Genomic DNA, 18209 nt, shown 5'->3' with positions numbered 1-18209 from the left:
TTCTGTACCAACTGTGATCATGTGCTTTCCCCTTCATTCTATTAATTCCATATAATTCTATGATAAAAATGGAATCATACTGCATGTATTTCTGTTACTTCTTTCACTGAACATTGTGAGGTTCCTGAATGAGGCAAGGGTTTGTTTACTTCTGCTGTTACATGAAAACGCCAGTTTATGTATTCATTTATGCCTGATAGATCTGGTTGATTTGTCTCCAGTCTGGGATGGACGACACGGCCCACCACACTCCTGTCCTGTCTCCTGGTGTGTGCAGCGTCTCTAGTGTAAACACATGGGGTGGAACTCTTGGTTGGGGCACAAGAAACACATAGCTTTGATTATAGTTTCTGCAAAACTCTGTTCCAAAGTGGGATTAACCAATCTGGGCTCCCAGAAGAGTGGGTATGAATTCCAACAGGTAACAGACTTCTCACTGTCTGCAAAATGATTAGAGGTAAACCTCCAGATGGGTCCCTGGACCAGGTAAGTCCTAAACCCAGAGAGACCAGCCTCTCTAGAACATCAACTAATTCTATCCCCCATCCCATATTATCGACTGCCCCTTCCAAAGTGAAGCTTGAATGGGCACAGTTCAAATATTCCTAAAGAGTGGGAGAAAGACCAAAGGTGATGGTGGAGTTGCACAAAGAAGGTAGGCTTAACAAATGAGTATAACTGGTGACTTGCTATAATGATATTTCTTTTAGTCACCAGTATCTCACAGCAGCTAGAAGTAAAACACTTAAAATTGTGGAACTGCAATCCATACCAAACTCTGAAATCTGTTCTACAATTAATGGTTGTGGCACACTTTGAAATTTATTGCTTTGTGGTATATATGTTATTTTTCACAAAAAAGTCAATTGTGACAATAAATGCACAGCTATAATACTGTGAACCACAGATTGTACACTTTGGATGATTACATGGTATATAGCAATAAAAAGATGAACAAGATAAAAAAAGACAAAAAAAAAAGCAAAAAAAAAAACTTAGCGGCAAAATGCCCTCAATTGCTCTTTCATTGGGTCCCCTGGTCACCACTTCTAATTTATTGGCCAAATGCGTTGCATGAAGACCGGCTGGCGGTTGCTTGTTTTTCAACTGGTTTATCTTTCTCTTATTGAACTGTAAAGTTTCTTTATATTTCTTGATACTAATTCTTCATTACATATAGCAAATACTTTTTTTAAAGTGAATCAATAACTTTAACGTAGTACTTATCAGTTACTTTGTTTTATGGTAGGTATTTTAAGAATTCCCTTATCTGAGGTCAGAAACTTTACCTACATTTTCTTCTGAGAGTTAAAAATTTGCTTTGGACATTTACAAGCTTAACCCATCCGGAGTTGACCTGTGAGTGGGACATGGCCTCGGCACCCGGGGTCAGCTTCCCCACACGGGGAACAACAGCTCCACTTCCGCCAGGCACCACGGCCCAGGATGTGAGTGGGTCTGTCTCCGGGCTCTGCAGTCTGCTCTGCCAATTCTACGGTGATAATTTCCTTATTCTTCTTCCCAACTTTAACACCAACAGAGCTCTAAAAATAGATACTTAATTTCCTAAAAGCTACATTATTGAAGTATAGATTTTTTTTTTTTCATGGGCAGGCGTTGGGAATTGAACCCGGGTCTCCAGCATGGCAGGCAAGAACGCTGCCTGCTGAGCCACCGTGGCCCACCCTACTGAGGTCTAGTATTTACTGCACAGTAGTACCCCACTGGGTGGATGGGCCACAATTTGTTTATCCATTCACTTGCTGATGGACATGTGGGCTGTTCCCAGTTTCTGACCATTGCAAATAAAACGGTTTTATTTGTAAACGGTGTATTTAAATACACACAGCAGTAGAGCTTCTGGATTGAATGGTAGGTTTATCAAACAAGATGTTTTTTCTTCTCAGCTGGTTTTGAACTTTATAGAAATAGAATAGTGTCTTAGTTTTCTATGGCTGCTATGACAAATGTCACACACCGGTTTGGCTCAAACAACGGGAATTCATTTTCTCACAGTTTTAGAGGCAGGCCACATACTCTCTGCAGTCTGTAGACTTCCAGCAGTGGCTTGATCTCTGCCTCCGTCTCTCTTGCTTGACCTTTACTTATGGCTTCTACTAACTGACTGTGCCCAAACTTCCTCTGCTTGTCAGGACTTCAGCCATAGGGAAGTAGGACCAGCTCGATTCAATCTGACCTCATCTCAACAGGAACTCTGAAGATTCTATTCATACATGAGTCTAGACCACAGGACCTGGGGTTAGGATGTGAACATATCTTTGTTGGGGATCTGATTCAATCCACCACAAGTAATATCATATATATCTCTTTGTGCTTCGAGTTTAACATTCAGTTTGTAAGATTAAATTTAATTAAATTAATTGCTATGAAGTTGTTTACAGTATTATTATTTTTTTTTCTTTTTGGCATGGGCAGGCACTGGGACTCGAACCCAGGTCTCTTGCATGGCAGGCAAGAACTCTGCCACCGAGCCACCATGGCCCAGTATTCTTTTATATGTTTTAATCTTTGCAGTATTTGTAATTATCTCCTCCCTTTAACTTATAGATTTACAAAATTAACAAAAACCTTTTTATTAAGGAAATTGTCAAACACGAAAGTAGAAAACTATCTATAATGAGACCTCCACCCCCCACAACCATCACCCAACTTTTGACAGTTATCAACATTGTTTCTTCTTTCAATTATTTAGGGTACTTGAATCCTTTTCCCTCTGTGACCAGTCTCTCAAAGGTTTATTTATTTTGTAAGTGTTTTCAAATATCAAATTTTGACTTTGTTGATCTTCTTTATATCGTTCTTTTCTATTTCACTGAATTTATCTATTATCTCCTTTGTTTATTCTTTTGTTCTTTCACTTATTTCTCAAGTGAAATTTATAACTCATTAATTTCCAGCTTTATGGTTTAAACTAATTTTGGCATTTACTGCTTTTTACAGAGGGCACATCTTTTCTGCATCCCCCAAGTTTTTACATGCAATGTTTTCATTATCTTTAAAAATCTCCACTCTAGTTTTTTACTTGAACCATAACTTATATAAAATGATACTTTAAGATTTCCAAAAATTTAGGGATTTAAAAATTTATTGCAAACTTCCAACTTAAATGTATTGTGGTCAGAGAACACAAACTATACGATGCTCACTCTTTGAAATTTTTGAGACTTAAGTGTACATATTCAATTTCTATGAAAGTTCATGTGCGCTCAAGAATGCTAACTCTCCATTTCTTGGATGCCACGCTCCTTTCACTTGCATTAAGCTCAAGCTCATCAGCCACGCTATTCTATTTTTCCCTGTGTCTGTGGATTCCCGGACTGCTTGAGTGATCAATAATATGGAGAAAAGGGTTGACACCTCCTACCAGGATGGCCAATTCTCTGTGTGGTTCCAACAATTTTTGCTTTTTGTATTTTGAGCCTCTTTCATAAAGTTTATAGCTTAATATTTCTATTTCTTCCTGATGAATGGATTCTTTTGCCCTTATACAGTAACTTTCTCTATCCTGAATGATGCCTGTCTTAAAATACATTTTATCCAACACAAATGTAACTACAACAGCTTCCTTTTGCTTCACGTATGTCTTCCTATTCCTAATTACCATCTTTGCATTTCATTATATCTTAGACGTGTTTCTGCAAATAGTAAACAGCAGATTTTATCTTTAAAATATAATTCAATAATCTATTTACTTTTAGGCTACTTCCTATTTATTATTGTTATGACACAACCAGACTTGTGTCTACCATCTTATTTTTTTAATGTCTATTTCATTTTTTCTAAATTTCTTTTCTTTTTTACTTTTGATTGAATTTTTTGTTTTTACACCCTTCCATTTTTTTCCTTTCTAATGGTTAGCAATTTATATACCCTATTTCTATTCTTCTAATGGTTACTCTTAAAAATTTTACCATGGCCATTTAAGAAAGTCTGAAATGTTAAATATCTTAATCATCCAACCTGAATGATAAAAGGACTTGTGAATACCCAGTTATGATTTTTTTCACTCCTGAGTTTAATATACTATTGCCACCCAATACTATAGTTCTTTTAGTTTTAACCCTGCCAACTAAACACCATTATGGAAACATTTTGTGGAAAATTTATCGTGAAGGTTAAGTTCATGTTGCCAACTTGTCCAGCTGTTTGGTCCAGCAAGCTCTGGCCTCAGTGACACTGTGAGGACATTTCATGGATTTGAACCATTGGCCAGCTTACTGCATCTACAATCAGCAAAGGAGTGTGTCCTCAGTAATGTGAAACTTCATCCAATCAAGCTGAAGACCTTAAAGGGAGAACTGATGATTCCAGCAGTCAGGAGGAAGCCAGTCAGCCTCTCCTGGGGAAGTCAACAAAACCTTTCACCAGATTTCCCAGCTTGCAGCACGCCCCACAGAATTCAAACTTGCCAGTCCCCACAGTTACATGAGCCAGTTCCTATAATAAATCTCCTAATTTTTGCATAATATAAATATGTACATATATCTCCTCTATTGGGTCTATTCCCCCAGAGAATACTAATACATTATGTTTGTATTTACCTAGATTTATCAGTCTATTTGTTTTTCATTCCTCCCTGGATATCATTAGATTGTCCTTATGAGGTCACTTTTCTTTTTTCTTGAAATATAATCTTAGAAATATCCATTCATACAAGGTTTCCTGGTAGCAAGCTCCTGCAGTTTTTCTTTATCAAGAGAAAATATTTTTATTTCATCCCTGTTCTTGAAGAACAGTTTGTTGGATACAAATTCTAGACTGACAATTTTCTCTCAACATGTTGCAAATATCACCTCCACTGCCTTCTGGTTTCTGCTGTTAAAAGGTCTGCTTCATTCTAACGGCCTCTCCTTTGCAGGATCTTTCTTTTTCCTCTTTGCTGGTCTTTAGCTTTCTACTCTGTATGTAGGAGTTGATTGGATTTTGTGTTTATTTGGCATGTATTGCACTTTGTGGACTGAAGACTCACATTTCTCATCAGTTCTGCAAAATTCTTAGGCACCACCTCTATAAATATTATCTTTTTCTACAGTCTCCATTTTCTTTTAGGGGTCTCCAATTAAATGTATGTTAGACCTCATCTCTCCTCTGTCTCTTAAACCCTCTTTCCCATTTTTGACCTCTCTGCGCACGCCTTCTGGATAGAGTTTACAGATATTTCTTCCAACTCACTAATTTTCTCTTGTTTGTCATTTAGAGGACTTGATTTACAACAGTTTTATTGTTCCTTTCTAGATTTCTCCTTGTTCTCCCAAGTTCTGGAAGTGTGATAACCTTCGTCTAAGAGGTCACGCCTGACCTTCATGTGTGGGAGTCCTCCAGGCCTGTCTGGGGAATTTTACTCTAGAGGTCTGTCCAAAGACTGCTGCACTCCACCTCCCTCCTTCTGTACCCTGGCACCTGGCCTCAGGACAAGCTGGCCCCCCCTGCCACCTTAGCTCCAGTCCTGGCTCCTTTTCTCCGTGGTTTTGGTTCTTTGCAGTCCTGACCCATTTCCAGATCTTCCTGGCATAGTGCCTGGGTATTCTACTCTGGCTCTAGGGAACCCCAGGTTCCTAACCTATTCAAACCTCAGGTCACATTCGTCCCTCTTTCCTGGGAGGAAGGAAGGGGGGCTCCCGGAGACCTCCCTGCTGGTTGTAAGGTCAGCAAAGCCTCAGTGAGTAAGAGCGCAGACTGAGGGGTGGGAGCAGGGGAAACACAGCTCTTTCAAATGCCTAATTGTTTACAATATCAGGAATCCCGTTTACTGACTTCGTATCCAACAATCCTGCCAAATCATCTTAATTCATGTCATTTAACTAGATATTCTCTTGAATTTTGGACAAACACAGTAACTTCATCTGAGAATAATAACCCATTCATTTCTTTCTTCTAATCCTTATCCCTTTTCTTTTTGTGAAGCTGTGAAAACGGACATCTTTGACTTTCTTGTATGCGCAAGGGATAGCTTTTAATGTTTCCCTATTAAGTATGATATTTGCTGCATTTAAGGATATCTTTTATAAATTAAGAAAGTGTCCTTATATACCTAGTTTGTTAAGAGCTTTTATTATGAATGGATGCTTAACTTTATCAAATGCTTTTCTCCACCTACCAAGACAATCATGACTTATAAATACATATGCAATAATTTACACAATAAAATATATTTTCCACATTTAGAATTTCGTAAAATTCAGTATCATATTCAGATATATCATGTGAAATCATATATTTCAGATGAGTTCATAACTTTTTTCATTGCAAACTGCTCCCTTTGTGCATGTGTGTATTATTTGAAATAAAAGTCAAAATACAACCAAAAATAAAATAATTTCTCTCACTATAATTTACACATAGGAGATAAAATATTCTTGAAAAGAATCAGAAAGCTGAGCAAAAACCTAAAATATTACTTTTCTACATAAAAGGATGCCATATCAGTGCTTTCAAACGACAGAACACATGAGGGTCACCTAGGAGGGCTTACTGAAACAGACTGTTGAGTCCTACCCCAAAATCTGATACGGTTGGTGAATCTGTATTTCTCAGGAGCTCCCAAGTGATCCTGGGAACCACTCCGAAAACCATTACCCAAACTATTCTTTGCACATACCGGGGAGGGAGAGAGGGACCGGCTGTGAGAGGGAGTGTGTGTGTGTGTGTGTGTGTGTGAGTGCTAAGGGTGTGTGGGGGGCCCGTGGAGAAGGTCTGTCCTGCTAGTACGCTGCTCAGGGCCCAGGCCGGCCGTCTGGCAGGACTTCCTGTCCAGGACCACTGGAAGCGCATCGGAGTGTGATGGGACGGGAGAAAGGCAAATGAGTATGGGAACCATGATGTCCTCATCTCAGCACAGAGTCCTAGTGCTCACCTTTTGAAATACTCCACTTCCCTCTCAGTCTCGTCCATATCCACACTGTCTAGGTCGATATCTTTAGGCAGAAAGACATCATCTGCAAAATGAAAGAAAAGGGGTGAGTCAAGGGACAGCAGCTGGCCATTTTGCCAGAATAGAAAAAATCTTTTGGTTTTACTTAAGATTCAACAAACTTCACAAATTACAAAAACATGGACATGGGATTTTACCAAAGGCCAAAGGAGGGCAGAAGTCACACAGGTCAGCCTGGGGGCTACACGGCTCCCATGCCTGCTGAGAAGGAGCCGGCTGCGTCAAGTCCACTGCAGAGATCCCCTTGCGGCTGGGTGCGGAAACACAGCCCACCAAGAGAAGAGCCCTGCGGAAAACTCCAGAAACCTGAGCTCCATGTGCCCAGGGGAATCCTGAGCCCCTGCCAGAGGGAGAACACAGGTGTCCACAGAAGTTGCCTCTGCAGCTGTACCCAGGTGTCGACCTCCATAGAGCCCTCAGTATTTGCCAGGGACTTCATCGAAACCTCTACAGGCCGCTCCAAACAAAAAGCACGGCTATGTTTCATTTTGCAGTTAAATATTGCTATGCTTTGAAAATGGGGGATTGCTGATTTGGATCACTCAGTTACGTAATTTCCAGTCCTAGAATCTCAAATGAGTTGGGAGGATCTCGACTTCTCTCTTCAACTCTGCCCACTCCCACATGAATTTCTGCCAACTGCCTGCAGAAATTGGCAGAATTTCTACCCTCAGGAACACTTCTCCTGGGCCTTGGCCAAGCCACACATGCCAAATATGGCTGCCCTCAGTGCACATTTGGGTAGTGTGTGCACAGCACCTGGCATGATCAATGACAAGACGTAAGAGGCCACTTACATTTCCACGCCAGTTGAGTCCCCGTTTCTCTGACAGACCTTTTTCAGCACCCTAGCAAACGAGGAGCCCATCCTTCTCTCAGAGGCATTTCCACAGCAGCACAACTAAAGCCTACTCCCCCTGTGGAGCAGCAGCTAACACTGTGGAGAAGCACTCGGCACCAGGTCACGTGCCTTCACTCTGTTAGCACACAGAAACTTTGCTCCTAGCCCAGCCTGTCTGGTCCACCTCCACAGAGTAAGGTGTGGTCCCCAGGACCATATGGGTCACAGGAGCCCTGTGTCCACGGCTCAACCCACATCTCATCAGCCACTAGGATGTCTTACGACTTGGCCAGCGGCCTATGCCTCAACTTGTCTGCAGAAAGGACTAGAGGGCCACCTCACTGAGGCCTGCATGAGGGACATCTCACGTCCTGTGCCACCATGTGGATGGTCAGCTCACCAATGGACCCCACTGCCTTCCACCAGCTCTGCAGGCAAAGCAAGCGCCCTCCTTCTCCATGCTGGGCCAGTCTGTTTCCTATATCCAATGGTCAGGAATGGACTCTAGCCAGAGCTGATGATGTGCCTGCTTCAGTGTAAATCAAATGATACAATGTATGAAAGGACTAGAAAGTATCAGATGCTAAATAATTTTTATGAACAATTATTATTTTAGAAATATTAAATCACTCAGAGTTTACAACCAGTCATTAGATAAAATGTGCTTGAGCATGTCACACAGTTTGCCTCCCAGGTCCTCCCTCTGGTGCTTGCAGCCAGGGTGTGCTGGCCAGACCCAGACCCACGAGGCAGACGGGTACCCAGGATGATGGAGGCAGGGGAAAGGGGGAGGGCAGTACAGGCCTGCCACGTGCCTGCTTTAGGAGTCTCCCCGATCTCAAGTGACGCTCCTAGTTGCTCCAGGAGACCGAGGCGGCTCAGGAGACCCGCTCCACATGCACCTGCTGCACCTGGCGACTCGGTCTCCCGCCCAAGGCTGGGCAGCTGCACCACGCCCCAGAGAAAGAGCAATGAGGCCTGCGAGACTTGTCTCCGGTGAGCTCCACTCAGGACAAAGGGAAAACATGAGGGTCAAGGGAAATACGGCCAATGACCGTGCTCTGGACTCACCACACGGCGGAGGCCAGCCAGTGGGAATGTGCAACTGGCAACAGTAGGTCCCCCCACTCCTGTCACAGGGGTGCCTGGCAGGGTGTGGGGGGCCTTCCAGGTCTCTATTTTGAAAGGTTCAAGCAGCCGGAAAGAAAAGCAACAGAACAATGGCTCCTGACCAAGGAAACACTGACAGACATGGAAGGGGTGAGGTGGGGCAGGAGCCTTTACAGACGTAAAGACATTGAAGTCTGAGAAAGCCTAATCTCATCACATCATTCTAAAGAGTAACCAGCTTCAACAACAGACGCAAACACTGAGTCAGCATTTCTACTGGAAGTACTGTCAATAAAGAGATTTCTAATATTTATTTTTCCTGATTAGAACGGATAATCAACATATAAAATCTTGGTATGAGAAAAAATGAAACAAAACTGCAAGCAGATTCAGTAAAAAGGAGATTTTTTTATAGCAGTAAAACTAAAGTTGGAAAGTTAAGTGGGAACCAAGAACTTTATATTCAGCTGAGCTACACCTGCTCACTGTCAAGACCACAGAAAAACAGTTTAATACGCAAGAGCTCAGAGAATTCTGTACCCATAAGCCCTACTCGAGGAAATCCAGTGAAGGATAAGCTTCATCCAACCAAATGATGACCGGGAATACTTCAGTTGACAGTCCAATATGAGGATTAAATGCATTGAATTAAAGATGTCAGAAAATTATGTGTTCAAAGTAGAAATAATGCAACTGAAAAGTGGGAAGAGAAGTTAAGTTAAAGTAGAATCAGCTCATCGATTGCCATACAGGTGGTAAGACAGAGTTAAGGGATTTAGGTGTTAAATTTAACAATAAAACAGAAAAACCTAGTTGTGAAAGGCTACATAAGGAAACTGGGGACTAGGAGCAATAAAAGCAGAAATGTAAAGGAAAACAGAAACTTTCTGAAGTGTCTTTTTTTTTTTTTTTACATGCCATTTGTTTTAAGGAATAAAAGAGCAAGAAAAACATGTCACACAGAAAAAGAAACATAACAAATATAAAATACACAAAGAGTTGAGACCAACAAATGTGAATGGGCATATGCCAGTTTGAAAGTATTATGGACCCCAGAAAAACCATGTTTTAATCTTGATCCAATCTTGTGGGAGTAGCTGTTTCTTTTAATCCTGATCTAATACTGCAGGGTGGAATCTTTTGATTAGATTATCTCTGTGATGTGGCGTGCCCGACTGTAGGCGTGACATTTGTTTTTATTTTTTATTTATTTATTTATTTTTTTTGTGTGACATTTGATTAGATGGAGATGTGACTCTACCCATTCCAGGTGGGTCTTGATTAGTTTTCTGGAGTTCTTTAAAAGAGGAAACATTTTGGAGAGAGTGAGGAATGACAGAAATCTCAAAGCTGATACAGATGCCAACACTTCTACAACAGAGACACAGACGTGTGGAGCCCAGCAGATGTTGTCATGAGATGTGCATCAAGCCAGAGCCTGGAGAGAGCTAAGGGAAGCCAAGAGAGGAAAGCCAGCCCTGGAGGAGCAAAGTGAGGCCCCCAGAGAAACACAGGCTGGACACAAGGATCCCAGGAGCAAGGACCAGAAGATGGCGGCTACATGACTGCCCAGCTGACAGAGGTGTTCTTGACCCACTGGTCTTCCTCGAATTAAGGTATCTTTCCCTGGATGCCTTAGTTTGGACATTTCCATAGGCTTAGAAGTGTAAACTTGCAATTTATTAAATTCCCCCTTTTTAAAAGCTGTTTCAATTCTGGTGTATCGTATTCTGGCAGCTTACTAACAGATACAGGGCATAACTCGCCTATTAAGGTGATTTTCAATTTGGTTCACAAAGACTCAGGTCTGTGCTGCCTACAAGAGGCCCACTTGAAACCAAGGGACTCAGAAAGGGAGTGACAAAGACAACTCCAGGCAAATGGGAACAAAAAGGAAGTGGAGCGGCAATCACAGTAGAGCTCAAGCCAAAAACAAGAAATGACACAAATAAGGATGGTTTTGTAAAATTAAAAAGGCATAATTCACAAAGGAGATATAACAGTCATGCATATGCATCAAGTAACACAGAGACTACTTTTATAAAGCAGAACTACAGGAGACAGAAGAAAATACAAAAAAGAGACACACTGATCGTAAAGAACAGAAGACGGGTCACACGGACGAGAGATGAGGACAAAGAGGACCGAAACATTGTCCCCATCAATGCACTTATGGGCTCCATGGGACTGTGTATCATGGTAGCAGAGAGCACACATCAAGTACATGTGGGACGATCCAAGTTATCATATTTTAGAACAGAAAGAAAATATTAAGTCTCATGAAGCAGAAATACTACAAACTGTAATACTCTCTGATCACAATGTAAAAAGACTTAGAAAATTATTAACAACAAAAAAGTCTCTCATGCATGGAAATTTAAAAGTTGCCTATCAAGCAACCACTGAATTAAGGGGGTTTATAACATCTCTAGAAAAAAGAAATGGGAACATTATCAACTGGACTCTACATGACTGAAATTTTAAAGTGTTAAATACTTATCGATAAAAAATGATAGCTGAAAACAAATGAACTATATTCCCTACTTAAAAAATTAGAAAAACACAATAAACAAAAGAAAGCACAGGATGGAAATAAAGAAAACAGCAGAACGTAGAGAGGCAGAGAAAAGAACAGCAATAAACCTCATGAATAATTCAAGACCGCCTGTTTTTCGAAACACACACACACAAAATAGTCCAATCACTAATGTAATCAAGAAACGTAGGGAGAAAGCACAAATACACAAAATAAGAAATGACAAGAGGAAAATAACCATTAAAATTTCTCTTTTAAATCATGAGGCTACTTTCCAGATATCTATTCAAATAAATTTTAAAGCCTAGTTGAAAAGGATATTTTACTATGGAAATGGTTTACCAAAATTAATTTCATAAGAGATAAAAATATTGAACGGACTAATTTCCATAGAGGAAAAAAAAAAGCTTTTAAGGAATTATCCCACAAAAAGGCCCCTGGCCCAGATGACTGCAAAGGTTCACCGCACAGCTTCGAAGCCCAGAGCTAAGCCCAAGCACAGCACCGACTGTTCTGTGTTCTACAACGCTGAGAATGAAGGAGGACATTTTAGTTCTTTTTATGGCGCTAGTACAAGATTGCTACCCAAAGCTATCGTAGACAGTACAAAAAAATCACTGAACAATATCTTTTGTGAATAGGGATGTAAAAATAAGAAACAAAATAATAAAGAACAAAATCCCAACTGAAATTAAGGCTATAATACTCCACCAGCAAGTGGTAGGTGGGCTGGCCCACCATCAGGAGGTGTGGAAACACAACACACAGTAGCAGGTCCAACATGAGACAGTGTGAGTGTCTCCACTGATGATGGAAAAGGCTCTGATAAAATTCAACACGCACTACTGATAAAAACACTCAAGAGAAATAGGAATCAATGGATACTTCCTTAACATGATAAAATAAATAAACCTTAGTACTAAAGCTAGCATCTTCATTAATGTGGAAACACCAGAGACATTTCCATATCCTAGGAATAAAACAATTAGACAAGAAGGTTCGGTTCCTGGAGCCTGCCCATATCAATAAAAAACAACAAAAAACCAATTACATAAGAGAAAATATAAGAACTGGGAAAGTAGAAACAAAGTTTTCTCTACTTGCAGATAAATTATCTAGCAAATACCTGTACAACCCTAGATAATCAATAAAACTCAAAGTAATTCAGTAAGGCAAAAGATATAACTTAACATACTCAAATTAATAGCTCTCATAAATACAAATAACCAGTTATGGCAGCACTGCCCAATAGAAATAATAACAAGATTTTCTAGTTGTCACATCAGAAAACTAAAAATAAATATATGAAATTATTATAATTTTTTTTTTTACCTTAACCTGCTTTATTAGCATAGGACAGATCCTCCGTGTAGGAAATCCCAAGGAACCCAGCAAAATAAACAAAAAGATAGGGACTGATAAACAAATTGTGGAAAGTCACAGGAAAGAATATTTATATACAAAAATCAATGACATTTCAATAAATAAACTGGCAAAAATATGAAAAGGAAAGTCACAACTCAATTTTATTCACAATAGGATGAAAAAGAATAAAATACTCAGAAATAAATTTAATAGAAGTGTAAGATCTGTATGCTGAAACCACTAAAAACTGCCAAAATAAAGAAGATGTAAAAAACAGAGAAACATTCCATGTTCATGGATTCAAAAATCTGGTATTATCAAGATGGAAATCCTCCCCAAATTGGTCCACAACCTCAAGAAGAACCTATTAAAATCCCAGAAAACTTTTCCTTTTTATAGAACTGTTAAGCTGATCTAAAATTTATATGGAAATGCGAAGAGCAGCCATATAAATTTTATTTATAAAATAAAAACGTGTATCCAGTTTTGAAAAAGCTGGAGGACAAATGTGACCCAAGTTCAAATTTTACTGTGCGCCAAGATTATCCAGACAGCGGCGTACTGGCCCAAGCTTGGCATGCACTAATGGAACAGAACAGAGAGCCGGAAATAAATGCTTATATTTTACTGCCAACTGATTTTCAACAAAGGTCCACAGATAATTCAGTGGAGAAAGTCTAGTGCTTTTGAGCACAAAAAACATAACACAAGAAGACAGCAAAAATTCAGTAAGGAGTGATCACAGACCTAAACTTAAGTGCCGAACATTAAAGAAAACATAGGGGAACTTTACATGGCCTCTTACATAAGACATCAAAAGCATGATCCATATAAGAAAAAACTGTTGAAGAGTATTAAAAACTTTTGCTTTTTGAAAACTATTGTTAAAAGAACAAAAAGACAAGCCACAGACTTAGAGAAAATATTTAAAAATCATGCATCTGGCAAAAACTTGTATCCAGTATACGTAATAGACTTTTACAACTCAGTAAAATGAAAAACAATCTGTTTCTTGGAGTGGGCAAAAGATCTGATGAGACATTCGACTATGGAAGACAGAAATGGAAATGAAAACATGCACAACATCAGCCATTAGGAAAACACAAAGCAAAATGACTACGAGATACCAGTTCACACCCAAATGAATGGTGGCTGCTCTAAAAAAGACAATCAATACTAAAAGCTGGCAAGAATGTGGAAAACGTGGAACTCTCACACACCTCTGATGGGAGTGCAAAATGATACTCCTTGGAAAAAGCTTGGAATTTTCTTGAAACGTTAAACACAATGTTCCTATATGATCCAGTTGCCTCACTCTAAAAATCACCCAAGAAAAATGAAAATATATGTCCACGGGAAGACTGGCATTACAGCACTGTTCACAATAGCCAAAAACTGCACACAATTAAATGTCCACGAATTGACAAATAGGTAATCAAAATATGGCACAACATACAATGGAATAAAAAGAAATTCAATTCTGGTATATGCTACAACATGGATGAACTTCAAAAAATTATGCTAACTGAAAGAGGTACTACATAAAAGACTACATACTATGTGAGTCCATTTATATGCAATGTCTGAAAAATGCATATTTAGCAAGACAAGAAACAGATCAGTGTTTTCACTAGGGCTGGCTGTGGAAGCAAGATTAACTTCAAATTTGGTGAAACTTGCAAATGTTATAAATAAAAACCACTGAATTGTACATGTGTAATGGATAGACTTTACGGCATAAAAATCATATCTTAACTGTTTAAAAAAGTGAATACAAAATATTACGGTTAATTCAGTCTTTCTGTGGTTTCAGTTCATCCTATGCAGCACCCAGCCTCTTTTTTTTAGTTGCTTATAGTTATTTGGCTTATTATTATTTTTTTTGTTGCTCATTATGTTTTGATGTCTAATTTTATTCTTCATACTTTCTTTTGATGATCTTATCTCCTCCCAAGGCTTTGATTATCACCTAAATCAAAAGCCCCTAATCTATACCCCCAACTGAAATCCACTTGCCAAATTCCAGATTGGTGTTTCCAAATGCCTGTGGGAAAGATCCAAGTAGATATTCCATAGACACTGTTACCAAGAAGTTAAGAACCTAACACATGATTATGAGTATACAGTTGATTCTTCTTACTTTTTAGTATATTGTAGAAGAGCCAAAAGGAAACCCACTGCAAATTATAAAAACCTTTGGACTGCCCCTCCACCCTCACCCCTTGTAGTCATGAATCACAAAGGTTACCCCTAAGGTTAATGGAAGAACTTGAGTCAGCTCAGAAGTAGCCACTGAGCTGTCCCTGTGATAGTTTGTGGCAGTTATTCTAGCTTAGCTCTAGCCCAGCTGCACTTTCACCTCTATAAACTGAAGGTGCCTGTTATTTGTGACTGTAATGATAACAATTCCATCTCCCCTTGTTTGTATCCATAAAACCTTAAACTCCTTAGACTGGGGAGACATATTTTTAGGACATCTGATACGCTGCTTTATGCTTAGCAATAAACTCTTGTTCTCTTTGAAACCAAATGTCTCAGGACATGGTCATTTGTGTGTATTGGACAGAGAACCATTTTCCCCACCCCCCAGCTTTTGATCAGTTTCAATACCTTAACCTTAATACATTTAATATAGTCCTCATTCTCTTTACCCCTCCTTCACTGTCATTTCTATATCTCTTTTTGCAAAATTTATTTATTTTTTGCCCTGAGGCAGCAGGGTGGAGTTGGGGGTCCGAATACACGCGCCTTTTAAACTCAGTATTCTGACTACACACCTATAGGTTAAAGACAAAAAGAACTGTGAGAAGATATTGAAAGTTAAGTTCATCTTCTGTTCTTTCCTGGTGCTAAGGGTGAGCAATTTGGAAACGACTTTCCGTGCAGCTACAACGGAACGAGGAAGTAAGAACGGAGCTTCTTCCTGTGGAGGCAGGAGGAGACGTGGCAGAGGAGGGCTGGAATGGCCCCAGAGCACCCAGCACAACTGAAAGTACCAGAGGGAACTTGTGACTAGGTCAGACAGGAGATCTAGGGGAAGCCCCGTTTCCTGGCTGGGTCGACCAGGAGGACCTAGAAACGACGACACACCACAGTGCTCAGATTCAAGCTTCTACTACGACCCTCCAGTACTGTAGAGAAGTGGCCAAGTCCAGGGCTGGGACGAGACACAAGGCTGAGCCTACGCCATCGTGTCACCAGGTGAAGAAACGCTCATGGCATGATGGAGCGGTCCTCCAGGGGCTTCCAGGGAGTGAGCCTTGGCCAACTGGAGCATCAAAATAAACCGTCTTAGGAAAGGGTTATAATCCAGAGTGTAAAAACAAGAATCCAAGAATCCATCCTGATACAAACACATAAAAGAAAAAATAAAGGAGGAGAAGGGGAGAAGGAAAACTGTCTAATGGTAGAATGCCAAATAAGCAATGTACAAGGAAAAAAAACAGAAAAATCCCCATTTGGCAGTCAACAAATAACCATTCCAGGCAAGAATCATCAACAGAGACTAGGTAGAACTAGTGGGTGAATGACAGAAAACAGGGCATTCATCTGTCCATAAGATATTTATGAATTAACAGGGGGGAAATGAAACTTCACAAACAAACCTGGCAATTACTACCTTGACAGATAACCAGGGTTCACACCAGCAGAGTGGAACCAAGAGACAATCTCTGCCTCCTGACAACACAGGGAAAGACATGGCATCACTGCCAAAGACACACAACCCAAATTCACCATGAGGAAATGAATTCCTCACTAATGTCAAGGTCATGGAAAACAGAAGAACCGAGGAACTGAGGGAAACAAATTAAAGAGACATGACGTTTCAACGAATGCAACATGTGACCCTGGACTGGACCCTGTGCCAGAAAAACAATTAAAATTTGTTTTTGCTACAAAGGCTGTTAACGGGATGTCTGGAAATATCGGAATAAGACCTATAACTAGATGAAAGTATGATGTCAGCGTTAATTTCTTGATTTTGACCACTGCCCTGCGGTTTTGTTAGAGAATGTCCTGGTTTTGAGGAAATACCCACTGAAGCACCTGGGAGCAGAGCAGCACTGAGTCTGCACCTTACTCTCATTTGGCTCAGACCAGTATGAGAGGGCTGGGAGAGCGAATGAAAAGCAAACGCAGGAACAGGATGTGGGGAACCTGGACAAATGGCAGTTCTGTGTACTATCTTTGTAGCTTTTTTGGTAAGCCTAAAATTATTTCAAAATAAAAAGTTAACATACTAAAAGTGGCTTTTGTCCCTCACTGTGAGTGAAAAGGCCAAGAAAACAGCACAAAGCCAGGGACAGACAGCCCAGTGCTGTCCTGAGACTGCCTCTCCCTGGGCACCACCAGCCGCGGGCTAGACAGGTGCCTCCTGCGCTGGGTATTTACCGATGGAGCTGCTGGCTCGGTCTCCTTTCTTCTTCTTGCTCTTCTTGCCTCTGCCCCTGGGCTGGGGGGAGCCTGCTGGGACCAGTCGGCCGCCCTGCGGGGGCTCACTGGGACAGGGGGGCTCGGCCAGGGCTGGTGCCGGCTTCTCCTCCTTGGGGTGATTCAGCTGCTTTTTGTTGTTGTTGTTGCTGTTCACTTTTTTCTCCTCTCTCTTCTGCTCCGGGAGGGTGGCGAGGTCACCCACTTTAGCCTTGGACTCAGTCTGGGGCCTGGCTCTGGGAGGACCCTCTGGGACTCTGGGGGTTTCCACAGGCTTTTTCACGGGCTCGTTGCTGGCTTTACTGGCTGGCTTGAGCTTCTGCTTGCTGTTTCCCTCCTTGTGGTGATGCATCATGTCAAAGAGAAAAGAGAGCGGTTCGTGCTGCTTCCTGTGGACCTCCTTGGGGAGGAGGTGTCGCGAGTCCCTGGCGTTTCCAGGCTCTGTGGCGCCTCTGTCAGTGCCCGGCCCCGGCCCCGGCTCTATGTGATTCACATGTCTGGAAGGGGAGTGAGATGAGGTTTCTGGTTCTTCTGTTTGCTCCAGTGAGCCGTTGTGGATGTTTTCAGAGTTAGGCACGGGCTCTGATGCTGCCTGAAAATTCCTAGCAAGCATGTCCAACTTGGGACAGTCTTTACTGGGCCTGTCCTTCTTCTTCTTTTTCACAGCTCTCAGCTGCTGAAGCTCTTGGAGCCGCTGAAACTCCTCCTTGAGTCGCTCTTCCTCCTCCTCCTCCCGCCGCCTCTGCTCCTCAAGGAGGTGCAGGTGCTCCCGCTGCCGGGCCTCTGCTTCAAGGCGGGCTTTCTCTTCCAGCTGTCGGTATGAAAAGAAAAAAGCACCTAAGAAAACAGCAAGTCCTCTAAAGTTAAGACATTCAGAAAAATAAGGTAATTTAAAAAACGACTCACATAATGGGACACCAATAAACTCTGATGGGGTATCAAAAATCACAAGATTAAAACATCCCCGCCCGCCC

The 18209-nt window shown here is 41.1% G+C and overlaps 1 protein-coding gene across 11 annotated transcripts in view; it reads right to left on the bottom strand.

Moving 5' to 3' along the window:
* The window catches only part of FAM193A (family with sequence similarity 193 member A), a 251275-nt gene that overhangs the window by 8088 nt on the left and 224978 nt on the right, over nucleotides 1-18209 (bottom strand). For all 11 annotated transcript variants that reach the window (XM_077136245.1, XM_077136249.1, XM_077136246.1 and 8 more), the window contains exons 19-20: nucleotides 17197-18046; nucleotides 6875-6956 (exon numbers count right to left, since the gene is read on the bottom strand). In XM_077136245.1, the coding sequence (XP_076992360.1) occupies nucleotides 6875-6956; nucleotides 17197-18046 (932 nt within the window). The remainder of the gene's footprint in view (nucleotides 1-6874; nucleotides 6957-17196; nucleotides 18047-18209) is intronic.

The sequence above is a fragment of the Tamandua tetradactyla genome, chromosome 19 (assembly GCF_023851605.1).
Source record: "Tamandua tetradactyla isolate mTamTet1 chromosome 19, mTamTet1.pri, whole genome shotgun sequence".
Taxonomy (NCBI): domain Eukaryota; kingdom Metazoa; phylum Chordata; class Mammalia; order Pilosa; family Myrmecophagidae; genus Tamandua; species Tamandua tetradactyla.
This window is presented reverse-complemented; position numbering and strand designations above follow the sequence as displayed.